Source organism: Tasmannia lanceolata, unplaced genomic scaffold (assembly GCF_043159265.1).
Source record: "Tasmannia lanceolata isolate RefF3 unplaced genomic scaffold, GAP_Taslan_0.1 ptg000037l, whole genome shotgun sequence".
In the NCBI taxonomy this organism is placed as follows: Eukaryota; Viridiplantae; Streptophyta; class Magnoliopsida; order Canellales; family Winteraceae; genus Tasmannia; species Tasmannia lanceolata.
Window position 1 is genome coordinate 2,540,146 of NW_027518714.1, and position 26,637 is coordinate 2,566,782.

At 39.0% G+C, this 26,637-nt stretch overlaps 2 protein-coding genes across 2 annotated transcripts; both read left to right on the plus strand.

Annotated features, from left to right (window-relative positions):
• Positions 1-578: 578 nt before the first annotated feature.
• Positions 579-2,676, plus strand: LOC143860619 (Integrase-type DNA-binding superfamily protein). The gene has a single exon (XM_077371353.1). The coding sequence runs from the start codon at positions 1,214-1,216 to the stop codon at positions 2,132-2,134; it is 921 nt and encodes a 306-aa protein (XP_077227468.1). The 5' UTR covers positions 579-1,213; the 3' UTR covers positions 2,135-2,676.
• A 3,836-nt stretch (positions 2,677-6,512) lies between these two features.
• On the plus strand, positions 6,513-25,512 carry LOC143860556 (DEAD-box ATP-dependent RNA helicase 31-like). Its single transcript, XM_077371246.1, has 10 exons — positions 6,513-8,032; positions 12,640-12,746; positions 14,528-14,583; positions 14,667-14,891; positions 14,998-15,204; positions 15,295-15,381; positions 15,476-15,571; positions 15,672-15,887; positions 18,113-18,295; positions 24,945-25,512. The coding sequence occupies exons 1-10, from the start codon at positions 6,825-6,827 to the stop codon at positions 25,170-25,172; spliced, it is 2,613 nt and encodes an 870-aa protein (XP_077227361.1). The 5' UTR covers positions 6,513-6,824; the 3' UTR covers positions 25,173-25,512.
• The last annotated feature ends 1,125 nt before the right edge of the window (positions 25,513-26,637 follow it).

Here is a 26,637-nt window from a genome sequence, read left to right on the forward strand (position 1 = left end):
CAAAATCCAAAATTTCGGATTTGATTCGAAATTTAAAACCATGCACATACCCTCCTTTAAATGGGTGCGAATTGTCCTATAAGGGTGCGAATTTATCATTCCCTAAATTTTAGATTAGATCAACAATTGATTTTTTTGATATAAAAAAAATGTAATAAATTCTAATTCATGGTAATATTCCTTAGATAAAAAAATGACTTTTTTGTAATAAAAAATGCAATAAATTCAAATTCATGATGATATTTGTTACTAAGCTCTAAGTTCCATACTTTAGAGAGATAGAGAGAGTGTGAGTGACTCGCACCTATTACTTTGGTATCTTTTTTTTTGGTAGGTTATTACTTTACTTTACTTTGGTATCTTTCCACGCATATGTTTGCCTTTAATATTTTTTCTCATTGGCTTGCGAAAGATGGCATACCACAGTACTTTGTTCATCTACATAACTACATAACATATTACTATGGTAATTTTGGCTAGAATCAGACCACATGCTAATATTGAGGAAGTAATGGGGGTATTTTAGGTAGAAAAAAGGGAGCCTCTTATAAATTAACAGGAGGGGGTGTAGCAGAGAAGCAGAAACGCAGAGAGGCAGATAAGAATAGAAGAAATCTGAGATCCTCTCAAACAAAATCTTCATCGTCTAAAATTTCTCTCCTCGTTTTCTCCATTGAGATTTCTACGCTCCTCTTCCCATTTGCGCCGAGAATTTTCACCAATTTATCCCCAAATCTTCCGCTTTCTTGCAAGACTTTAAATCTCCAATCCCATCTCCCCCTTTACTTCGAAATCCACTCATTAATCTCGAGCTTTCTCCTCACAGATTCGGTTTTTTCTTTGATCTGTTCATTGATCCATCGATTTCATCGGTTGTTTTAGGGTTCAGTTGGATAAATCTCTGTTCATTTGTTCGGAATCTTCTTGTTTCTTTTTCCCGATCTTTTTAACTTTTAATCGAGGTAGCTTTCTCTGGAATCCTAGATCTGAGACGTTTCTACTACTAATTACACTTTTAGAATTCCTTTCCCTGATCTGCAGAATTGAAAAGGATCGATTTTTAGTTCCTTTTCGCACTCATATTTTTCAGTGCAATCTGCAAATCATCCCAACCCTCTCTCTCTCTCTCTCTGTTTTTGCCTCTATCTCCCTATTTTCCGTCACCGGATTCCGTTAGAAAATCCGTGCAACGTCAGCAATTTTTTCTTTTTCCATGGCCGAAACAAGCACTCCGTTTTCCTTCTCCAGTGACGTGGACATTCGCTCATCACTGTCGGAAATCCTAATAACCGGAGGAACGAACGCTTTAGATTCCATCTTCTCTCACTTCCCGCCCACAAATCCCGTTCTCCCACAACTTCCGGAGCCGTTAGGCTCTTCCGTCTATCTCCGTCAGAGGGATGTTCTTCAAAGATTCGGCGACGAAAGCAGGGCTAACGGCGCCGTTAGTCTCACGCCGTTAGCTGCCACCAATATAATCCATAACCCTTCCTATACGAGTGTACTTACGAATTCGTATACAAATACAAATACTAGTAGGAAGAAGTTATATAGAGGAGTGAGGCAAAGACATTGGGGCAAATGGGTGGCTGAGATTAGACTCCCTCAAAATAGGATGAGGGTGTGGTTAGGCACGTACGATACGGCCGAGGCGGCCGCATTTGCGTACGATCGGGCAGCATATAAGCTACGTGGAGAATACGCTCGTTTGAATTTCCCTGATCTTATAGATGGAACTAAGTGTGGTTTTGGTGATAGTGCCATGCTTAACACTCTAAGATCATCTGTCGATGCGAAAATTCAAGGGATTTTTCAAAGATTAAGGAAACAGAAAGGAAAAGGGAAAGGTAAAGATCCTAATATTAGTAGTAGTACAAGTAGTGAAGCTAGCGGAGGGCACGAGCAAGGGAAGGAGTCCCCCCCATCTCAGTCATGTTCGGGCAAGGAGTGGTGTAACGAAATGTTGTCATCATCCTCTCAATCCGATGTGGGGTGGTGTAAAGGAGATGAGTTTTCGCCCTATCTCTTGGATGAGGGTCAGATGAGTGGGGCTCATTCGGAATCCGACGGTTGTTCATTGGCAAGGATGCCTTCTTTTGATCCGGAGTTAATTTGGCAAGTCCTTGCTACTTAAAAAGTTAGGAATGATAGATGCAAGGCCCTCTTTATGCAAGGGCTGGAGAAGGGCCCTTGAATAGAAAAATGACGTGGATCTATTCAAGGGCCCTTCTCCAGCCCTTGCAGAAAAGAGGGCCCTTGAATCTTCCATTCCTCATGGAAAATTTTCCCATGGAATATTAGAAGTGGTGGGAGAGGGGAAAGAAATACTCTACTAAAAATAGAGTTTAGCTTTCCTTATTTTTCGTCCACTCACTCCGCTCATGGTTGCCAAACATGTAATCAGAGAACTTTTTTGGTTCCTTGTGTGTGTAGGCGCTCGTGCGCGCGTGTGTGAAGCATTATATATGGTGTGGTAGTTAGAATTTGGCTCTGAGCATCCTTGAAAGTTGAAACTTTGGGCAGTAACCATTTAATGTTGTTAAGCCTTTAAGGACATGGGGTGGTTTTTCCACTTTTTTTTTTTTTTTTTTCGCTTTGTGTTGTGGTAGTTACTATTCAACAAATACATGTATGAATCTATGGTGTGCTTTTATAAAAGTTCATTTTGGGATTGAACGAGTGAATGTTGTTGCTTTTCAGATCTTTTTTTTTAACGCATTTGGAACGGAATGCATGAGTGGTCTAATGAGGTGGGTTAGGGGTCATTTTCTTTATCTCGTGATACATAGAAAACCATGTGCTGCCCCATCTCGATCGGCGAGGCCGACATCTCAACCGTAGAGCAGCCACGTGGATGGTGATCCATCTAGTAGCCAAAAAAATCCCATCTAATAACTTGTAATGAGATTGATATCTGCTTGCTATTAAAAAAAAAAATGGGACTGATGTCTGCAATCCCATTTCTTAACAAGGATCCTTTACTCTTCATTTCATACTCTTTTAATTAGCTTTTAGAGGCTGTTAAAATTCTCTACAAGTTATCAACAGCTAATGAAAGAGGGTGATAGTAAGATAGGAGTGTTTATATTGGAAATAAGGGAGTGGCGGTATTACAGGGCTTGTTTGGATTGCAAGAAAAACATTTTTTTGTAAAAAATTACTTTCCTTGGATTTTTTTGTTTACATGATTTTGAAGGAAATGAGGTTATGGGCTTTTTAGAGGGATATCCTAATCATGGTTTAAAATTTCGACCGAAATCCGAAATTTCGGATACCGGTGTGGACCGAAACCGATAATTTCCGAAATTCAATTTTTCGCCATTGGATTTCGGTCCAAAATTTCGGTTTAATGACATTATTTATTTATTTTTAAAAAGTGTTATAAAATTTCAGTCAGAAATTTCAGTCCGAAATTTTGAAATTTAAGTCCGGAATTTGGAACCAAATTACCAAATTTTGGTTTTTTGTGGGGTCCGAAACGGTTACCGAAACCGAAATTTTAAACCTTGATGCTAATAAATTGGAGGTCCCTCTACATAAAGACTTGAACTGAGGTGGTTTGAGTTAATTTTTTCGTTTGCAATCAACTGATGGTAAAGCGAGAAATTGTGGAAAAAATCTTTTCCAAACTTTTCCAGAAATTTCCGCAATCCAAATGAGCCCTAAAGTGAAAGGGTGAACAAAAATCTGATGGCTGCAAAAAGATGGCAAGTGCTACTTAAGAAAAACCTACGTGAGACCTCTGGTACCATTAAGCTAGATCAAGGTACAACAAAGTGGCCCATTTGCCATTTTAGGTATTACCTTTCAATTCACATCAGTAGCCGAAAAATATCACTGGGCTTTCTCTTTCTGTCATGTTAAAGAAGTGGGAGTGGTTTCAATCATTTTTCTAGAGAAAGGGGAAGTGATATATCCGCCCTTTTTTTATACTTGGGAGGGCCAGCTACAGTGTATCTAATTACTATCTATGGCAGCATAGGGGCTGATGTACTTCATGTGGGAAGGATTCAACGGGCCTTATTGCCAAGTACACTGGAGCTAGCTGTCCCATGTAAAGAAAAGGGGCGAATTTATCATTTCCCTTGAGAAAATCCAAATCGTATTTGATTATGCCATAGCTTGAAGAAGCCAACTCACATTCAAGGCAATTATGAGTGCTTAACATGATCACCAATTAGTTAGCACATGTGACTCACGTGAGAGTGGGTGAGTGTCTTGGAAAAATATCATCTTCTACTTATGATGAGAAGTGCGTCCATTTTTCCCCTTTTCTGCTTTTGTAGTAAAAATGCCAGTTTATACTATTTTTTTTTTTTGTGGGATCTGCATTTTGTTAAATTTTAAAATGTTTTTTTTTGGGAGGTTATTTGTATTGTTTTCATTTTATATTATTTTTGAAAGATGTTGTGAGGGCAAAAATATAATTTTATGTTCAAGGGTATTGCCTACTTTGTACCGGTGTTGTTTAAAAATGCGAATGCCCGGAATGTGGCTGAAGAAAATCCTAGTTGACTCGGCACGACGCAGTCGAGTACTCGGCTGACGCGACTGAATATTTTGTCAAAGGAGTTGACACGGTCATAATTCGGGAGAGTCAATGGAGATTTTATTGACTATGTAGGGCGAAACGCGGAATGTGGATGCGGTGCAACACGAAACGCAACCATGGTAGAAGGGTGTCGATTCGTAGGAGTCGCCGGAGATGCAGGGGAGTTTTAAAACTATGGTTTGTACACATGCGAGTCACACATGTTTGCTTCATTTTCCCTCAATTTCCCAATTTCCTCCTATTTCAAATTCAAACCCTTCTTTGAAACTCTAAGCCCACCACTTCCTTAAGTCATTAAGCCTCCACTTTTCAGACCCACCACCTGTCCCAAGATCTTTAACTCGATTTTCCATTGACTAAGCTAATCCCCATTTTCTCATTTTTCCTTTTTTTGTATAGATTCTCAACTAAAGAAACCTGCATTGAGGATTTCATGTGTGCATGCTTGTGTTTGAAGCATAGTGCTAATTTGCCCCATTTTCTCTATGTTTTGAAGGCATCCTTTTATTGTTCTTATGTTGTATTCTTGTTCTTCGAACGTATATATTGAAGTACATCTTGGTGATTGTTATTCTTCTACTTCAGTTGTGAATCTTGGGCAAACGTAAACTTTGATTTCATTATTTCAGAAGCAAATATTCCAGTGTCGTGAGATCCATCTTTCTCTACACAAATTTGGTGATTCAAACTATCAATCTCGTGCACAATGGATGGGTCACCTACTAAAACATTTTTCACTAAACAGCTCTAACCTTCTAGTTTATAGAGATTTTTGCATCGTTGTCATTTACAATTTTGTATTGTCGATTTTACAAACCACAAATTTAGGCTACAACGACAAAAAAATGAATGGTTTGGATCATTGAACAAGCAAGCTCCATTGCACTTTCCCTCGCCAAGTCACCATTGTGATTCTGTTGAAACTGAGGACTAACAACATATAATTAAGGGTTATTCAACGGTCTATCGATCTAAGCAAACAAAGAAGCCTGTTTATGTACAAGTGAAAAGGAGTTTTGGAGGAGGGAGGCCTACAAAAGAGATAGGCTCACTCACCCATGCAGATGCACAACCCTAATTTATTAAACAAGCACAAAAGGGGGCGTCTAAGGCAATTTGCAAAAGCAAAAATAGGGCTCTTTTAACTATTTCTATGAAAGGTTACAGTTGCATAAAATGGAAAAAAAAAAAAAAAAAAAAACCCGAGCATGGTATTCTTACTCTCAATCGAAATATCTCAATAATTTTAGACGAATACTCATACTGAAATTGAAGAATACACCCCATTTTGAGTCCAATTCTCAATTTTGGACTCAAATTGAATCCTAAAATCCTAGACAAAGACGGATTTAGGCCCTGTTCGTTTCAGATTGTGACAACCTATTGTGAGCCCCCCAACCAATTATTGGGCTCACAATCGGTTGTGACAATCTGAAACGAACACTGGTTGATATTTTGCGGGTTTGGTTACATTGGATCGCCTGAATGCAATAAATATTTAGCTGTCTATCAAGTAGTCTTCTCTAGATCAATGGCAGAGATCATTGGTCCCACACGACATGTACCACTGGCATGGGACTATTCAATAGTAAACCAGGGGGCATTATTAAACGCAATTTTGAGTCTAGTTTTGAACTGAAAATTGATTCTCAAATCCAAAACGAACCTAGCTCGTAAATTCGAGTGCAATAATCAATTTTGGATTCGCAATCGGGTTTTTAAAATGAAAAACAAACATGCCATTATCATTTCTTAACGAAATCTTAAATATTTCGTGGTGTCACGAATCGAAGATCATCCGATCAAGTTGGTATTAACTGTAATTGGCTGGAATCTTAGTTGCCATTAGGATCAACGGATATGATTATGTTCAAAAACCAAATGTGGGCCCCAAAAGGCAACTTTTAGGAAAGAGTCTAACAGCCACCTTCTTTTAGCATTTCCGCAGTTTATAGGCCGAGCCAAAATCTTATCGCGACGAGCAGCTCTTAAACCCTACCAAAACCCTAAAACGAACAAAGCAGTGAAAAACACTCTCTCCTTTCCTCGCGACCCCAAACCCTAACCCAAAAATCCCATCCACATCTCTCTCTCTGAAATCCGAAAAAGAGCGAACCCTTCTTCGTTGTTCTCTAAGTTTCCATTCAAATGGACCAAAAACTACGCCTAACTTACCTTCATTTGCCGTCAAGTTAATCTTCTTCTTCATTTGTTTAAGTTTTCAGCAAGAACTAGGGTTAGGGTTTGGGTTTTTTTTCTTCTCGAAGCTAGTATGACAGCGCAGCTTCTACCCCTTCGATTGCTCAACTCCTCAGTCTCAGCAGGGGGTTTCTCCCGCACGAAACTGGGCTCCGTATTTCATCCCTCTCGTGGAATGTCCATTTTCACTAGGGTTTTCCCCTTCAAGATGAAATACTTATGTCTCTCTGCGAAATCACCCTATCCGGTGCAATGTAAAGAGGTTTCTGGAATTCGGAGGTTTTCTAGCCGTCCGATGCGGTCTAGGAATGGAAGGACAGGTCGGAATCCGGAATTCTCACGTGGCCGAGGGCCGGAGAGAGGAGAATTTCAGATTGGAAGTTTCGGCGGGAGAGGCGGGCAAGGGAAGAGTCTGATTGAGGACGAGGCTGAGCTCAGTGATTGGGTCAGTGATCTGAAAACGGATGCTCTTCGTGTTGGATTGAGTAGCGAAAGTGATGATATGGATGATGATAGGACTAGAGATAGGGGTAGAGGTGGAGGTAGGGGTAGGGGTACTGGAAGGGATAGGGATTCCTTTTTGTCGACGAGGGATCAGAGAGGTGGAAGAGGGGGATTTAAGGATCAGAGAGGTGGAAGAGAGGGATTTAAGGATCAGAGAGGTGGAAGAGAGGGATTTTCATCTTCGAAGAGGCGAAGAGATAGTGATTCTGATGATTTTCCCATTGGGGAAAGGCGTGGCTCTTCAAACTCAATGGGGTCGAGGAATTTGAGGGGTTCTTCGAGTTCAATAGGGTCGAGGAATTTGCGGGGTTCTTCACGTTTGAAGAGGCAACCTGATAGCGATTCGGCTGATGATGATGATTTCATTCAAAGAAGAGCGAGGGATTATGATAGCGAATCGGCTGATGAGGACGCTATCATTTCAAGAAGAGGGAGGAATAATGGGTCCCAAACTGGATTTTCTCCCCCGACGAAGAGAGGGGGGAGGGATTCTGATTCGAAATATGGAAAAGGACGAGAAGGTGGCAATTTTCGGGGAGGAAGGACGGCTTTTGGAAGACAAGCTCTTCAAGTCGTGGAGGAAGACAGTGATGATGACGAGGATATAACTTCGGGTTCTGAAGATGGAATTCTAAGCGGTGAAGAGAGTGAGGAAGGTAGTGATACTGATGTGTTTAAGAGTGCAAATTCATTGCTTGCATCAGCCAAAGAAGACAGTGCACAGACAACACCAAGGACTTTGACCGGAACAACCGATTCTTACCTGAGTCAGACTAGGTATGTTACTACTTTCTGCATTTAGCGCTTGAAATTCAGCATTGTCTTGTAGAAATTTGAATTTCTAATTTGACTCAATTTTGTTGTTTGATTTATATGCTTGTGATTTTGAGTTGCAATTATCCGTTTTCTATAGACCATCACACAAACAATTTATTGTCAAACTTATTTGTTTTGTGGACGGGTTCGTATTGTTCTTGAGGTAATAATGTTTGGAGAAGTTTAGAGTTTTAAACTTGTTGTGCACACATGATTTTCTGGCAAAGAAATAGGCAGACATGTACTAAAATGTCATCAAAAAATTTACTGCAAAAGATCATATGAACACTTGAATGTAAAATATTTTCTCCAGTTTGTTGTAGATAATCTGAATTTAATATGCATGGGTTTCAGAAATGGAAAACATCACAAATATTGCTTAGGTCGGTTGCTAAAGTTGCCAAGTTTCCTTAAGGGCTAGCCCAGTTGGATGTTTGGGCTGCCAGACTTGTCTTGTTTTGTTCCGGTAAAAGATACCACATTTTATATGTGGGAGACTGTAATAGAGCCAAGTGAATACTTTTTCGGAAGCATGCTTATGGAGTTCTAGGATTGTTTTCACCACATCTTGTTGAAAATTATTCCAAGAAAAGGTTTGGCAATTTTGGAGTGAAGTGGAGACTAGTAAGTTCACTACACTGTTTGGGCATTTGCATGATAATGGACTATCTTTTCTAACTTCATGTTCTTGTTTTGTGGACGGGTTCGTATTGTTCTTGAGGTAATAATGTTTGGAGAAGTTTAGAGTTTTAAACTTGTTGTGCACACATGATTTTCTGGCAAAGAAATAGGCAGACATGTACTAAAATGTCATCAAAAAATTTACTGCAAAAGATCATATGAACACTTGAATGTAAAATATTTTCTCCAGTTTGTTGTAGATAATCTGAATTTAATATGCATGGGTTTCAGAAATGGAAAACATCACAAATATTGCTTAGGTCGGTTGCTAAAGTTGCCAAGTTTCCTTAAGGGCTAGCCCAGTTGGATGTTTGGGCTGCCAGACTTGTCTTGTTTTGTTCCGGTAAAAGATACCACATTTTATATGTGGGAGACTGTAATAGAGCCAAGTGAATACTTTTTCGGAAGCATGCTTATGGAGTTCTAGGATTGTTTTCACCACATCTTGTTGAAAATTATTCCAAGAAAAGGTTTGGCAATTTTGGAGTGAAGTGGAGACTAGTAAGTTCACTACACTGTTTGGGCATTTGCATGATAATGGACTATCTTTTCTAACTTCATGTTCTTGTTTTGTGGACGGGTTCGTATTGTTCTTGAGGTAATAATGTTTGGAGAAGTTTAGAGTTTTAAACTTGTTGTGCACACATGATTTTCTGGCAAAGAAATAGGCAGACATGTACTAAAATGTCATCAAAAAATTTACTGCAAAAGATCATATGAACACTTGAATGTAAAATATTTTCTCCAGTTTGTTGTAGATAATCTGAATTTAATATGCATGGGTTTCAGAAATGGAAAACATCACAAATATTGCTTAGGTCGGTTGCTAAAGTTGCCAAGTTTCCTTAAGGGCTAGCCCAGTTGGATGTTTGGGCTGCCAGACTTGTCTTGTTTTGTTCCGGTAAAAGATACCACATTTTATATGTGGGAGACTGTAATAGAGCCAAGTGAGTACTTTTTCGGAAGCATGCTTATGGAGTTCTAGGATTGTTTTCACCACATCTTGTTGAAAATTATTCCAAGAAAAGGTTTGGCAATTTTGGAGTGAAGTGGAGACTAGTAAGTTCACTACACTGTTTGGGCATTTGCATGATAATGGACTATCTTTTCTAACTTCATGTTCTTGTTTTGTGGACGGGTTCGTATTGTTCTTGAGGTAATAATGTTTGGAGAAGTTTAGAGTTTTAAACTTGTTGTGCACACATGATTTTCTGGCAAAGAAATAGGCAGACATGTACTAAAATGTCATCAAAAAATTTACTGCAAAAGATCATATGAACACTTGAATGTAAAATATTTTCTCCAGTTTGTTGTAGATAATCTGAATTTAATATGCATGGGTTTCAGAAATGGAAAACATCACAAATATTGCTTAGGTCGGTTGCTAAAGTTGCCAAGTTTCCTTAAGGGCTAGCCCAGTTGGATGTTTGGGCTGCCAGACTTGTCTTGTTTTGTTCCGGTAAAAGATACCACATTTTATATGTGGGAGACTGTAATAGAGCCAAGTGAATACTTTTTCGGAAGCATGCTTATGGAGTTCTAGGATTGTTTTCACCACATCTTGTTGAAAATTATCCCAAGAAAAGGTTTGGCAATTTTGGAGTGCAGTGGAGACTAGTAACTTCACTACACTGTTTGGGCATTTGCATGATAATGGACTATCTTTTCTAACTTCATGTTCTTATACACCTGCTCAAAATTCGATTAAAAAAAAAACACCTGCTCAAAATAGAGCGGTCTAGAGAAAATCACAATGCAAAATGTCACTGTTGATGATACATATATCTTTTTGAAACTCACTGTTGATGATATTTACCAGCTGTGCTTCTCATAGCCTCCAGAAGCAGCCTTTCTAGTGGCGGTCTATGTAATTAATATTTTCCCCCACTGTCACGTTTGGGCCTTGGTACTTATCCCTGTGAGTAGTTTTAAAAAGTACTTGATTATGCATACTACTTTTATGCTACATTGCGGGACTGGATATTTGTTGGCTATAGTGATTGTTGTAAGGGTTATATATGTCTCAACTTCAAGTCAAACAAAACCACAACCTTCCTTCATGTTAGCTTTGGTACAGATTATTTTGACCAACATGAGAAGCTTAGTGGAAGTTGACACTGAAAAGAATGAAAATACTCTTGAGGAGTCAACTCCTATGCCTAAAGAGATCATCATAACAATGGCCAATGGGATACATATCTTGTATTAGAATTTGGTTTGAGCTTACAAGTATTTGTGGATTATAGACATACTAAGGCCCTGTTCGTTTGGGATTATGGAACAACTGATGGTTATTATGGCATCTGATTATGCCAACCATCAATTGTTAAAATAATCATCTGGGACAAAACTGCCTTTCTACGGATACCATTTTAAAGGATGATTAAGTGACTAAAATACCGCTGATACAAGTACTAACAGCCGATCCATTGGGCTCAAATAGGTTGATTTTTGTCAACCAGTGATCCAATCTTCTCTTCATAATAGATCTGGTGTTCCTCTGCTCAATGGTAATTGAAGAACCGAACGATGTAATTTCTTCACAGAATTTCTCTGGCTTCGTGGCTGGGATCTGTTAGGGTAAGGGTTTAATTTTTGGGTTAGGGTTAGGAGGTCAGAAATGAAAGAGAGATTGAGATTAGGGTAAAGATGACGGGGAGGAGGAGGGGTAGGAGCTAGGGTTTGCAACTGTGAGAGAGAGCGAGAGAGATGAGAGAGGGAGAGACAGGATCGGGATGGGTTTAACCCCTATTGGGGCATCTTCATCATTTTGTAAACTTGTATGGGTACAAGTGGAAAACAGAGTCGGAATTTTCCGCGCTCTGCTTCCGCAATGCGCATAATTGTGTGCTAGAATTTGGCTTGAGCTTACAAGTATTCATGTGGATTTTAGCCATACATACTTCCTAAAGAGATCATTACTAACAATGGGGTACATATCTTCTATTAGAATTTGGTCTGAGTTTACAAGTATTTGTGTGGATTATAGACATACTTCCCTTTTATTGTAATATGAAAATTTATTTATTAGTTAAATTTTTTCATTTATTGTTACCATGATGTGATTGCTTTATTCGTGTGGAGTGAGTAGTTATGAATTAGGATTTTATGAGAACATGCATTTTTATTTATGTTATGTGCAAGGCGTGATTTATCAATATATCTGGTACGCCACTCACAGTGAGACATGCATGAGCAGCATGACATTTGTGATGTTGTTTTTGAGCTTGATCGTTATGAATAGCTGCTGTGCTCATGTTTATGTTCCTAATATATGCCATTAAGTCAGTCAAGAAGTCAATATGCTGCGCATTATTGACTTTAACAGTTAGACTTGCTACTTAACTCACTTTGCTTGCTGAACATGATCAACATCCTATACATATGATTCATACATAATTGTTTTCTCATTAATCGCTAGTGTAAGAGAGGCTAATTAATTTAATTATGATATGTTTCTCTTGTCTCATTTATGTCAATGCTGCTTGTGAAATGGATACTAAAAATCGAACAATATATAGAAATCTCAGAGAGCTTGTCATGCCGAATGATGAGTTCTAGGAAGATTAATTGTTTGATTTTTATCATTTGCTTCAATAAAAATTTGTCTCACTCAAAATCTTGACCAATCTTCCCGAGCACAGTCAAGATTCTAAAATGACTCCTTATTCTTTGAAGATCTGTAAAAATTGGAATCATTTTTGCTCGTATTTGACCATCTCGGTCCCCGGCGATGCCTTTTTTAATAAAATTTGTTGCAATTAAAAAAGAATTTATGATTCTTTTGCCAAATGTTCTATAAATTTTGATTCCGAGCACTCATTTTTTTGCATTTGGACTGTGTATAACTGTGCTTTAACCTCGCTAATTGCATGGATTCCATGCAGGTTTGATCAGTGTTCCATATCTCCCCTGTCATTAAAGGGAATTAAAGCAGCTGGATATGATAGGATGACTATGGTGCAGGAGGCAACTCTGCCCGTCATACTTAAAGGTTGATTGCTTTAAAATATACTTCATAACCTTTAATGAACGTAAATTAATTTGAGGTTCTGGATTGAATGCATAATTTTTTTGTGTATGGATCAAGTTTTTTTTTCTTTTAATGTTAGCATTATAGGAAACACTTCTATGGTTAGATTTTTGTAATTGTAAATACAATTATTTTCTTTAATCCTGGTTCCTGTAATGATTTACAACCAATTGTGTTGAATACTTTATGATCTACTGTATTACATTTAATTATTTGGTTTCCAAATCCCCAATGTAGTTAATTTTAGAATTCAACTTGTTATTTGCCTGGAATGTCTAGAAAAATAAGCATTGACACGGTCACTTTTAATGTATTTCACTTCAATCATCTTGGGCACTATGAGAATTTAGTAAAAATGCTTGGATTTGTATTATAGTTATCAGTTAACAAGAGCTAATGTGTCTGCAGTCAATGATGAAAATTCCACTAAGAAAAAAGTGGGCTAGTCACAACTCACCAGTATCAGAAATTCTTAGATGGATGAAAGTGCTAATGGTGAACGTGACCACTTGACCAGATTGTAGTTTTCGATCCACATTTGGTGAATAACATTGCATTCTGAACAAGAAAATCAAATCTTTGATGCTTAGGCATGTGCATTCTCTTTGGTAAAGGACACCTAAATGGGTACACAACTATACTGTTGCTCACAATTTCATAGGAATTGAAAGAACTATACATGTTGCAAAACTTAAATGCAGTGGAAATCACAGGATATGAAATAAATAAACTATAAAAGTGAATTGTACATTTGTTTGAAGTGTTTGGAAAAAATCTTCGTGTTAATTATCATTTATCCTTAAAACAAAGACAATGATCAATCAATGACCCATTTCAAAATAAATGATCAATCAATGACCTCGGTGATTTGGTTGATGAGTACTGTGAGAATAATTTCTCTCTAAACCTTGCTCGGAAAACACTAATTCCTGTCTAAATGTCAAATAATGGTGATTTGGTTTGTAAAAAAGGCTTCGTACAACCACTTACTTAAACACAGAATGGGTTAAAGTTCAAAAAAAGAAAATTTTTTTTTTCTAAAGTTAAAATGTTGCCATCTTAGATGGACATGTGAGGCCTCATGTGCCTCAATTTCCTCAGACCTGAGGAGTATGCTTCATGTGCCTCAATATTTCTTCGGGGTTTGAGGCAAGTTCCTTAGGGCATATGACTTGGCTACATTTCTTCACTGTCTCCAGAGGTTTTTTGAACCCTTAAAAATTTTAAAGTTTTCTTTTAACTATTAAACACCTTATAAATGTAAATTTCTGTATAGCTATTAAATACCTTATAGATGTAAATTTGTTTGTAGCTCTCAAGTGCCTTACATTTATAGCTTTGTGCATCTGTCTCTATTTTACCTCCTAAACTTTGTCATAAAAGCATGCATGAATGATGTATATGCATAGCATGTGCTGTTCTCTCGTTTGATTTAAATTCTTTAATGGTTTCTGGTCAAATCTTCTGTACTTATTTGAGTCTTGCTATGCTTTGACTGCTTGAGGAGTCCTAATCTGTAGGCATTGGGCAAGTTTAAGTGTAATTCCATAATAGGTCTGGCAGAACCAGTCAGTGTGTCTGATATCCATATTTCAGACTAATGGTAGTGTTGTTTGTGATATTGTAGACCCTAATCCGTGGGCAAGTTTTATGTGTAATTCTATTATAGGGATAAAAGAACCAATTGGTGTGTCTTAGATCCATATTTCAGAGTAATGGTAGTGATGCTTGTGATATTGTAGGGAAGGATGTTTTGGCGAAGGCAAGGACGGGCACCGGAAAGACTGTAGCATTTTTGGTAAAAGGCATGCCATTCTTCTCCTGTATTTCTAAATTGAGGATATTTTCCTTAACTAACAGCAAAATTTTTCTCAATTTCAGCTTCCTGCAATTGAAGTTGTTGTAAGACTGCCTCCTCCTGACCGTGATCAAAAAAGGCCCCCGATAAACGTTCTTATTATATGCCCAACTCGGGAGCTTGCAAGTCAAGCTGCTACAGAGGCTAATGCACTGTTGAAGTATCATTCGTCTATTGGTGTTCAAGTTGTAATAGGAGGCACAAGATTAGCTCTAGAACAAAAACGCATGCAAGCAAACCCTTGCCAGGTCATTTTTCTTACTCTGTTTCTGTCTAACTACAAGTGTAATCATGTCATTTTGCAATAGTACCTCGGACTTTATTATACTAATTCCCACTAATTTTAATCCTCAGATTCTTGTAGCCACACCTGGAAGGCTTAAAGATCATATTGAGAATACACCAGGATTCGCAACTCGTCTAATGGGTGTAAAAGTGTTGGTACTTGATGAAGCTGACCATTTATTGGATATGGGATTTCGAAAAGATATTGAGAAAATCATTGCTGCTGTTCCAAAGCAGCGACAGACACTTCTATTTTCCGCTACAGTTCCAGAAGAGGTAACTTTCCATTTTACATTTTGTAATTTTTTTTTGAAAGGTAAATTTTATGTTGCTTAAAGAAGCTCTAATATGCTGGTTGATATACAGGTCCGTCAAATTTGTCACATTGCTTTGAAAAGAGACCATGAATTTATTAATACCGTTGAAGAGGGTAGTGAGGAGACACACTCACAGGTATTCATACTAACCATTTGTGTGAGTGAAAAGATAATTTGCAGACCATTCATTTCCTTTATCTCTAAATACTTCAATGTGGGTCGTGATTCAGGTGACACAGATGCATTTAGTCGCTCCACTAGACAAGCATTTTTCAATACTTTATGGTATTCTGACAGAACATATTTCAGAGGATGTTGACTATAAGGTAGACATTATTATTTTGGCTAATGTTATCATAATCTATTTTGCATTCCCTTCCAGGCTTTTTTTAATTTACAACTTGGTTTGTTTTGAGACAATTGCAGGTTCTTGTATTTTGTACAACTGCAATGGTCACAAGACTCGTTGCCAATCTTCTTGCCGAGTTGAACCTGAATGTGCGGGAGATCCACTCTAGAAAGCCACAGAGTTACAGAACCAGGGTTTCTGATGAGTTCCGAAAGTCTAAAGGCCTCATTCTTGTGACTTCTGATGTATCTGCACGTGGAGTTGATTATCCAGATGTCACCCTCGTCATACAGGTGATTCGGTGCATGATTTGTATTGCTTTAGAAATCAAAATCCATTGGCCTACGTTTTTTTTTTGCTCTTTTGCTCCTTTTCCTTGTTCCTCATTTGTACTTTTGACCAGCTCGGTCTCGACGTTTTCTCCCCTCTCTATTATTAATACATGTGCCATTTCAAAAGGGAAAAAAAAAACTATTTTTTTTTGGATGGTAAAATAACCTTTCTTCTGACAGTACAATTGTGTGATGTGACTATTCGTAGGTTATTTAACTTTTGTTTCAGGACATGATATTAGTGCTGATTAACATTTCCTTAAGTTGTATTATGGAGATTGACGTCTACTCGCCCGTTAATTATGAGCACATGACTTGGTGTTTTGTGAGAGCCTACGGGCTGGGCCAATTCACCCCTCACCCCTCACTCCTCACCCCCTCTTATGTTCTTGTGCCATCTCTGTGTGTGTGTGCGCGCGCGCGCACAAAACGCCTCTCCTCTCCTCTTGCATCGACCATTGAAAGACAGGGAGAGACATCTACCAGAAAGGCATATCGTTTTTTGGCCGCCATGGGAACTGGAGATTCCTCATTTATCTTTTCATTGGTTTCTTGGCTACAATTCTCTCCCTCTTGTTCCTCTTCAACTATAAACACAATCCATCCCCATCTTAGACCACTAGACACAACCCTAACCGAACAACCCAAAATTGTTCAAAATATCCAGATCGCAAGTGTAGAGAGACTGGCCTGTAAATAGCTCTATTTGACTGTAAATAACTCTATTTGTCTTTGTTTTGATGATATATGATGGGTTGAATAGTCCTACTCCCGAAGGGGGTGGGGACATCCTACGTCATCAAAAAAAAATAAAAAAATAATATATATATATATATATATATATGAGAAAACAGTTCCTACACATATGTGTAGAGAGTTCTCTACACACTAGCTTAAAATACAGTGGGGGCCCACATTGTTTGGGTGATCCAAGCCATCCATTTTAAAGGCCCTCACATAAATAGGGTGTCTACAAAAAATCAGATCCATAGGATCATCCCAACCCTACGATTTGTGGAGGTAAAATGGATGTCTTTAAACCTTCACAAATTAGTCCATTTTTTGCCTCCACAGTTCGAATGGTTAGGATGATCCTATGGATCTGATTTTTTGTGGAGACCCTATCTATGTGAGGGCCTTAAAAATGAATGGTTTGGATCACCCAAATAATGTGGCCCCCACTGTATTTTAAACTAGTGTGTAGATAACTTATCTACACATGTGTAGGAACCGTTTTCTCTCTCTCTCTCTCTCTCTCTCTCTCTCTCTCTATATATATATATATATATATATATATATATATATATATATATATATATATATATATATATATGATGGGTTGAAGATTGCTTTGACTTCAGAAACTGGAGTTCATCTGGAGAAGTGTTTTGGCAAAGGTTATAGGATTTATGGGATCGGCTTTGGAAGGTGTGTGGGGTTGGAGGAGGGATCTTTGTTCCAATGCACAATTCAGTCATCAGCTTTGACACCAAGTCCGCTGTTGTTCTCTCTAAATGTCTCCACCTCATTGGTCTCTCTTTTTCCCTTTTTTCTCCTTGTTCTACTGTTGCTGAATCTGGTGTCATTTGAGACAAGAACTGCGACAATTCCTCAATAATAGTAACAATTACTTCATGTTGAGAAGAAGGCAATTAAAATCCCTAATTTTTCTTTTTTTTTTTGGTTTTTATCTCAATAATTTATTGATATTATTCTCATCAAGTTTTTCTTATAGGTTTTCTTAAATAAAAATGGTAAAAAGTTGCCATTCAAAAAAGAGTAAAAAATAAGAAAACAGTTACAGATTTAAAATTGTCTTCTTCTTGATATCAAGTCATCATGAGAGATATATAGAACCTCACATCAGTGTGTGAGGGTATATACGTAACATTTCCGTGGATAGTTGGTTACTTTCTGAGGACATGAAAAAACCTAACAAACAATAGCTATTCTTTTACAGGAGTTGGATGGGACATGTAATCTAAACACCTTAAATATAGAAATCACATTCTCAGCAAGATTAGAAATCACCCAGCCATGAAATTGGGATGTGTTTTCGTTTGTATTTTTTTTGCTTTGCTGAGCTGCTATATTTGGAACAATCCCAGCTGAGATTCATAACTTCATGACTTGTTTTTGCTAACGTGGTTATTGAATCTTCCCCTTGACTTTTATTGATATTGCAGTTAGGTGTACCTGCTGATAGAGAACAATATATCCATCGACTTGGTAGAACTGGTCGGAAAGGCAAAGAAGGGAATGGCATATTGTTGTTAGCACCATGGGAGGACTTCTTCTTATCTAGTGTCAAGGATTTGCCGATAACAAAGGCTTCACTCCCTCCAACTGATCCAGACACCAGAAAGAAAGTGAGTACTTTATTTAGTTTCCATTTCTCTTCATTCAGTAACCAAACCATAATGTAATTTAGAACATACATACCTGTGGGCCTGGGGGGCACACACAGGATGTAAGATCCAGAGACCTTGGAAAGTTGAACATGTTGGCATGTCCATATGGTTTACTGAATAGGGTGTCTAGCTTTAACCACAGATGAAGATTCATCACCCTTGCACAGCCATTCTATTCAGCAGAATGGAATAGATTGAAATGAAAGGGCTGGTAACCTTTTATTTTTTTGTGATGTTGAATCTTCATACAGAGGTGAGAAGTCTCGACCCCCAAAGTTGCCTGTTGTCCTTTCTATGAAATGACTAGCTGAGCGGGTAAGTAAATGCCCAAGCCAGTAACCTATTTCCAAAATCTTTTAAAGCGTGAATTTTTAAAGAGAAGGAAAAGTTGAATGCATGGCCTGAAGCTCTCTCATCGAATCGAACATCAGACGTCTCGATGAGACAGTATATTGGGTGATGGCGTCAAGAAATTTCACTCGCCCTTCTGTATACAATGTTCGACAATCGGAGGAAACAACAGCTTTATTTCAGCAACCTTGGTCGGGTTCCCTCAGTTGCTATGGAATGGGTCCGTCGGAGAAGATGGCGGCGCTTGGTAGCAAACAGGGAATAGTGGGGCTAACAGGCGCCTCTTCCTCTTTTCACCAACCCGGCTACGTGTCTCCTATTGACAGTGATAGCGTGAGAAATTTGAAAAATGTGTCAAGCGATATGTACGAAGATTCTGGGCTACAGTGGCTGGGTGACGTGTCGCGCGGTGAATGCTCTCCCATTCGGCGGAAAACAGCTTTTCTCTTTTCAACTCCCTATGCTGTTGCATCTCCGTTGATTCGATTGGAGAGTCCCCCTCCGTCCGAATCTTTTAATCTTGCTTTGTGGGATTCCCGAAGCCCGCGAAATGTAATGGGCTTTCCCGAAAATTATATTGCTAGGCTTTCGCCTCTTCAGGTGGCGTGGTCATCGAAAAGGGTTGAAGTCCATCATGGATTTTTAAAAGGCGGTGCGTGCAGTCCATCTTCACCGTTGATTCGGATGTCGGTATCTGTCGAGCCTTTTCTCAAGCATCCAGAATCTAGTATTGTGTTGCATGGCGACAAGGACACTTCTGGAAACTCTCGTCTATTTGTCAACATTTCCGACGATTTTTCTGAAGTTTCCCATGATGGGCCAAGTTTAGGAGATGATCAAGGGGGTCTTATTCCATTACAGGGGGTGGGTCAGGGTCAATATGGGTTGGAATCTACAGAACAGGGCAATCTTTCTCTTGTTCCAAGTGAATCGGTTCAAAACTTCGGGGAGGCCCGCAGGGGTTTTGATTCTTTCAAGGGCGTTTGTCATGGTCAATTATGGTTGGAATCAACAGAGCAGGGCCTAAATTCTCTTTGTTCCAGTCATCCGACGGTTGGTTTTGCTCAGATCGATAGATGGGAGAATATGGATGAGGAAGCATATAGAGGTTGTGAGTCACCCACCCGAGCCACTTCTGAAAAGGATAGCCTAGCTTTAGTCATAGGAGTGGAGGAAAAATCTAAGACCCATTTCCTGGGTTGACCCTAAATCTGAAATTTTAGAGATTTTTGTGAACAATATCATTTCCACTGGCAGAGTTTTGGGTTTTTCTTATTCAGGACCGGAAGATCAACTGAGGACTATGTTCAGAGTTGCGGAGGGTAGAGAAATGGATCAGCGGATTTGTTCAGATCCTTCAAGTATTGAAGGGGTCAGGAAGTTGTTACGGGAGTTAGCAAAATTAAAATCGGATGTGAATTATGGAGACTTTGCAGCTAGTAAGCAGGATGTTTGAAATGCAAGGGGTCATAGAAGAAATTGCCCTAGGGGAAGTGTACCTCTGTCATCCGATTTTTCATGAAGATGATATCATGGAATGAAAACGGTTTGGGGTCTTTAGAAAAAAAGGCTCAGGTCAAAGAAATAGTAAAAATTAATAAGCCGGTCTTAGTATGTATCCAAGAAATGAAGATGGGGGTAGTTAACAGAGCTATAGTCAAAAATTTAGGCGGAAATGCGAATTGGGATTGCTTATCTTTGGATGCAGTTGGAGCTGTAGGAGGCATAATAGTTATGTGGGATCAATCAAAATGGGAGATCCAAGATTCTTGGCTAGGCCAGTTTTCTGTTTCAATAGTTCTCAGAAAGGTGGGAGAAGCGGTAGTGGTTACTTTCTCCGATATTTATGGTCCTACAGATAGGGTGGAGAAGCGAAAGCTGTGGGAGGAACTAACTATAGTTCGAAGTAAATGGGATCATCCTTGGTGTTTGGGGGGAGATTTTAATGAAATTAGATGTGTCGAAGAAAGGCTGGGGTGTAGAAGAACTACTCAGAATATGGTTGATTTCTCAGATTTCATTGCTGAGAATGAATTGTTTGATATTCCAATGATGGGGGCTAAATTTTCTTGGTCCAAAAATTCCAGTAAAAGTCGTTTAGATCGTTTGTGTTTTGCCCCGATTGGATATCCCTCTTCCCGGAAGTGTGCCAGAAGGCGCTTGTTCATTCCGATTCTGATCATTGCCCGCTTTTGTTGGATCCAAGACTGGATTCCTGGGGTCCTTCTCCGTTCAGGTTCGATTTAGCGTGGTTAGAAATTTCGAAATTTGATGAGATGATGGGGGGATGGTGGGCATCCTGCAAGGTTGAAGGGGCGGCAGATTTTATTATAGGGGAGAAACTCAGATTTGTGAAAAAGAGACTCAAAGAGTGGAACTCCCAAAGGTTAGGGGCAATTTATAAGAGAAAATTATGGTTACAAAATCGAATCAAGGACATTTCTTTGGCTGACGAGGAAAGGTTAGCTTCAGAGGAGGATTTGAATAATCTGGGAAAAGTAAAGGAGGAACACAAAGTTCTTCTATTACAGGAAGAAATATCTTGGAGGCAGAAGTCCAGAGTAAATTGGTTAAAAGAAGGTGATAAAAACACTGCTTACTTTCACAGCATTGCAAGTGCTAGGAGGCGGAACAATAGAATCGAGGCATTGGAGGTTAAGGGAACTTTATCTTTCAGCAAAGATGTGATTTCCAAGGAAATTGTGGACTATTACAGATCGTTATATTCGTCGGAAGAATTAGTCAGGCCTAGGCTAGATGAGGTGGTTTTTAAATCTCTTGATGAGAATTATAATTCGGTTTTGGAAAGGCCCTTTTCGGAGGAGGAGGTGAAGTGTGGGGTTTTTTCGATGAATCGTGACAAAGCTCCGGGGCCGGATGGTTTTTGCCTCGCTTTCTTCCAGGCTTGTTGGGAGAATGTGAAGGGAGATATATTGTCATTTTTTCGAGAATTTTACGATGGTATGGAGTTGGAAAGAGGAACCGGTGCCACTTTTATTGCTCTTTTGCCAAAAGTTAAAGGTGCTGTGAAAGTTTTTGACTTTAGGCCTATCAGTCTTGTGGGTTGTCTTTATAAGGTTTTGTCAAAAGTATTGGCGGATCGTATAAAGGTGGTCCTTCCTCTTATTATCTCCGAGAATCAGTGTGCTTTTGTTAGTCAGAGACAAATTTTGGATTGCTCTTTGGTGGCAAATGAGATGGTGGATTGGATGGCAAAATCAGGTGAGGAAGGTGTTATTTGCAAGTTGGACATGGAAAAAGCTTATGACAGAGTGGAATGGCACTGTTTGGATTATTTTCTTGAAAGGATGGGTTTCGGTATTAAGTGGAGGGGTTGGGTTAGAAGTTGTTTATCTTCGGCCTGGTTCTCCATTCTTATTAATGGCTCTCCAAAAGGTTTTTTCAAATCTTCGCGAGGTTTACGCCAAGGGGATCCTTTATCTCCCTTTCTTTTTGTGATTGTAGCTGAAGCTTTGAGTCTGCTGATGGAGAAAGGAAGATCGTTGGGTCTGGTCTCAGGGGTAAAGTGTAGCCAGAATGGGACGAGGTGTCACATTTACAATTCGCGGACGATACGTTACTTTTTAGCTCCCCTTAGGTCTCGAAGATTCTCAACCTTAAGGCGATTCTCCGATGTTATGAAATAGTAACAGGGCAAAGATCAAATTTCTCAAAATCAAGGTTGTATGCTGTGAATGTCGAAGAGGCAGAAGCCTCTAGCCTAGCCAATCTCATGGGTTGCCCATTGGAAAGGCTGCCTTCTTCTTATCTGGGCCTTCCTTTGGGGATGGGACGACCTCTCAAATGTGCATGGGATCCCATTGTGGAAAGATACTTGGAAAAGGAAGTTGGTCTCTAAAAGAGGAAGGTTAACCTTGATTAAGGCAGTTTTGTGTAATATTCCCATTTATCAGTTATCTTTATTTAAATGTCCTATGAATGTTGTTAAGCGTATTGAACAGATTCAGAGAAGATTTTTTTTTTTTTTGGGGGGGGGGGGGGGTCGGAGAAGAAGAGGTTTTTGGCTTTAGTTAGCTGGGATAATGTTTGCAAGCCAGTCAAAGGAGGAGGCCTCGGTATTAGAAGGATAAAGCAGGTTAATCAAGCATTAATGGGGAAATGGTTATGGAGGTTCGGGGAGGAGCAATCGAGACTATGGGCTAAAGTAATATCAGGAAAATATGGTGTTGCATCAGGTAACTGGGTTTCTTTAAACTGCTTTTGCAAACTTGGAGTGACAATTTGGAGGGATATTCTCCGTTTAAGTTCCAGTTTCGATCGAGGTGTCAGATATAGAGTGTATTCTGGCGACAGGATTTCCTTTTGGTCCATGCGATGGTGCTTTATTTCCCCTTTAAAAGATTTATTCCCCGATCTTTTTTTAGTTGCTGGTGATAAGTCAGCGTTAGTGAAAAATTGTTTTGAGAGAATAGCTGGTAAAGTTATTTGGAAACCTCTGTTTAGGAGGAATTTCTTTGATAGAGAAATGCCTTCGGTACTCAGTTTCTTTCAGGTCCTTGAACAGACTTACATCAGTTTATCAGGGGTGGATAAAAGGCTATGGGTTTTAGATTCTTCCGGTTTCTTTTCAGTTAAGTCTTTTTATAAGAGCCTGATTCCTTATCAGGAAAATCCAATGGTAGCAAGGGTATGGAAAATCAAGGCTCCTCCACGAGTTTGTTTCTTCGGCTGGCCAGCGATATGCGATTGGATCCAAACGATGGACTTTCTGAGAAAGAGGAATATGCTAATTATTGATCATTATGCTTTGTGTATCGAATCAGGGGAGTCGGTGGATCACATTTTCATCCACTGCAAAGTTGCTTGTGAGGTATGGGGTAGGATTCTAGCAAGGTTTGGAATGGATTGGGTTTTTCCTTCTACTCTTAAAGATTTATTTGAAGGCTGGCCCTGTAATCCATGGAGGAAAAAAGGAAAGGCTTTATGGTGGCTCTCATTGATGGCCACTTTGTGGGTTCTGTGGATCGAAAGGAATAATAGAGCCTTCGAAGGTAAAGCTAAATCTTTTTATTTTTTGTTTATCAAGGCCATTGCGTTAACTATCTCTTGGGCTAGGGCTCTTCCGCTTTTCCAATTTGTTTCGGCTTTCGAACTGTGGGAGGGTTGGACAGTAGTCTGTAATAGTAAGGAAAAGGTTGATGTTATTATTCCGGCCTTGCGTCCTCCCCCTGATGGACTCTTGAAGTTAAATTTTGATGGCTCTAGTTTGGGTAATCCTGGCCCAGCTGGGATAGGGGGTGTCCTGACAGACTGCGCCGGAGAGGTCGTTAAGGCTTATTCTGGTCCGATCGGAACAGCTGATTCGAGTGAAGCAGAGGTAAGAGCAGTTCATCAAGGCTTTTTGTGTATGGAAAGGAATAGGTTAGGCAGTTGCATTGTAGAGGGTGATTCGCTTAATGTTATAAGATGGCTCAGGGGCACTTTGATTCTTCCGTGGAGATTTCTCCGTTTCTTTGATGAGATAAAAGACATATCGGAAGGGCTTTCGGTTTTATATCAGCATGCGAGAAGATCTGCTAATGCTATGGCAGATAAGTTGGCAAAAGATGGAGTTTCTAAGCAGGTTTTAGAGCTTTTTGATTTTACCGCCCTAATTGTATAATTGTGGGGTTGTATCTGTCTTTCTTGGTTTGTATCTGTGTCTTTGTTCTTGTAGGGGGACCTTCTCAGTCTTCTTTTAATGACTTCTGTTACCATTCAAAAAAAAAAAAAAAAACATCAGACGTCTCATCTCTCCTCTCGTATTGTCACAGTGGTTGGTGGTTCAACATCTTCAACAAGTTAATCAATCAAGGAACCTAAACTGCGGCCATCTAGAAAATTTGGAAAAAATTTGGAGAAACACCGTAATTTTTTTTGCCCATCAAAGAGAAAAATTGTAGAAACACATTAAGCGGGGCATCAAATAAAGCTCACATAACATACTATTATGTGATTTCATCATAACAATCCTACGCTTCCAAGTGAAATTTAGTGTCCATCAAAACTCACATGCCATAAAATCTCAAATTGAATGTATTTAGGGGAAATCACTGTTGAAAATGCCCGAAAAATAGGAAGAAAAACTTTGCTTTGTTTTATGTACATACTCTTGAGTGCTGGCGAAGGAAATGGATATTAAACTGTTGCAATTTCTCATTTATATGTACATGTTTTCCTATAGATATTTCCTTTTGAAGGTTGTGCTCTTATTAAAGCATAACATAATAATCGATTCTTTTGTGGGTCCAAGCAGGTAGAAAGAGCATTATCTCAAGTAGAGATGAAGAACAAAGAAGCAGCGTATCAAGCATGGCTTGGCTACTACAATTCCAATAAAAACGTCAGCCGAGATAAGGTCAGGCTCGTGGAGCTAGCAAACGAGTTCAGCCGAAGCATGGGGCTTGACAACCCCCCCGCCATACCCAAGCTCATCCTCGGCAAGATGGGCCTCAAGAACATCCCAGGTTTGCGCTCTAAATAGAGCTGGTGAAAGTCCAGCCCTGACTTTTATTAATTCCGCTTACAAATTTTAAGGGACGACGATATTGATGCAATTGACCACCTCATAAGAGTGAAAAAAAAATGGCATTGATCTCATATGATTTTGAGTGCGAAAATTGATTGCCGAGGAGCCGCTCCCGTCAAGGTTGAATGCTCTGATATTATGGAAGGTATTTTTTGTACAGATCTAATTCTGTTGTATCTTCCTTATAGAATTATATTGTATCTTCTTCGCCTTTGGTTATGATTTTTTGCACTGTTGTTTGAAAGACGAAATACTACTCAGAAGAATACAGAATATTCATGAGCTTCTCTGCCTTTACGTAGTATTTTGCTCTCTGTAGATGGAATTTATCTTCTCTGATCGAAATATCTGATTTTGAAATTAAACATGTTGACGACAGGTATGGGCTGTCAGTTTTGTTCAGTTAAAACAAAGGAACTCCTTCAAATATTTCTTTATGCTAGCTTGCATTTTATTTTTGTAACAAATTTTGCAGGGAAAAGTTTAGGCCATGTTTGGCAACCACGAATTTTTTCCACGAATTATTAGTTTCTCAAGTGGAGAGAGCGGGCTAGGGAGGAGAGATGAAAAGACTTGAGCTCGCATGGCTGAGGAGAGGGTAAGAAGTGAAAGAAAAAAATATATTGTATTTTATGTTTGAGTTTTGGGAAATTATATCAGCACAACCATGTTTTAATAATTGCACAAACCCAGCTTGTCTTTTGGTTTTTAATATGCTTGTGAGAGCTTTCTGGGAACTGCAATGACCATTTGGCCGCCCTTTAAATACTAAAGGACAAGATGAGTTAGTGAAAATATCGAAACATGGTTGTACTGATATCATTTTCCATAGTTTTTTTTCCCCTTCTTTTAAGTTCTTTTTCACTCGAGAAATTATATGCTCCCCGCTCTTGCCCTTTCTCGACTCTTTCCTACTATGCACCTCCATAGCCCTCAACACTTGATAAAGTAAAATTCCATGGAAATTTTTTTCTTGGCATCCAAACATTGCCTAAAAGTATTTCTGGTCCTGATTTATTTTCATCTGTTTATTTAGTTGAAAATTTCTAAAAAGACACCTGCTGGACAACCAATCGACCTTTAATCAGCGATCAAATGCTTGACCCATTGTATCACATCGGTAAAAAATATAGAAAAAAAAGGAGTGACAAACTGAAGGGAGCCCTTGCAAAAACCAGCTACCAGGGCGCCCCCATTGGTCAAACCCAATAAAGTGCATAAATAAGGGAACAACAATGTATGAAAGTGGCCAGACAAATAGAACAATAAATGTACTTTTTAAAAAAGGACCAATAGGGCGCCCTTGTAGTTGGTATTTTTGCAGAGCACCCTTCAGTTTATCATTCCTCAAAAAAAAAAATGAACTAATTAAAATTGAATTTTTGTTTTCCTTGGTTTTTAAGATTTAATACTCCCCCAT

What these genes read in the sequence shown, in the direction of transcription:
- LOC143860619 (XM_077371353.1), top strand. Translation starts at nt 1,214, where the DNA reads ATGGCCGAAACAAGCACTCCGTTTTCCTTCTCCAGTGACGTGGACATT.
- LOC143860556 (XM_077371246.1), top strand. Translation starts at nt 6,825, where the DNA reads ATGACAGCGCAGCTTCTACCCCTTCGATTGCTCAACTCCTCAGTCTCA. An exon ending in TCTTACCTGAGTCAGACTAG is followed by an intron (nt 8,033 to 12,639) that starts GTATGTTACTAC and finishes GATTCCATGCAG; the next exon opens with GTTTGATCAGTGTTCCATAT. An exon ending in GTGAGGAGACACACTCACAG is followed by an intron (nt 15,382 to 15,475) that starts GTATTCATACTA and finishes GTCGTGATTCAG; the next exon opens with GTGACACAGATGCATTTAGT.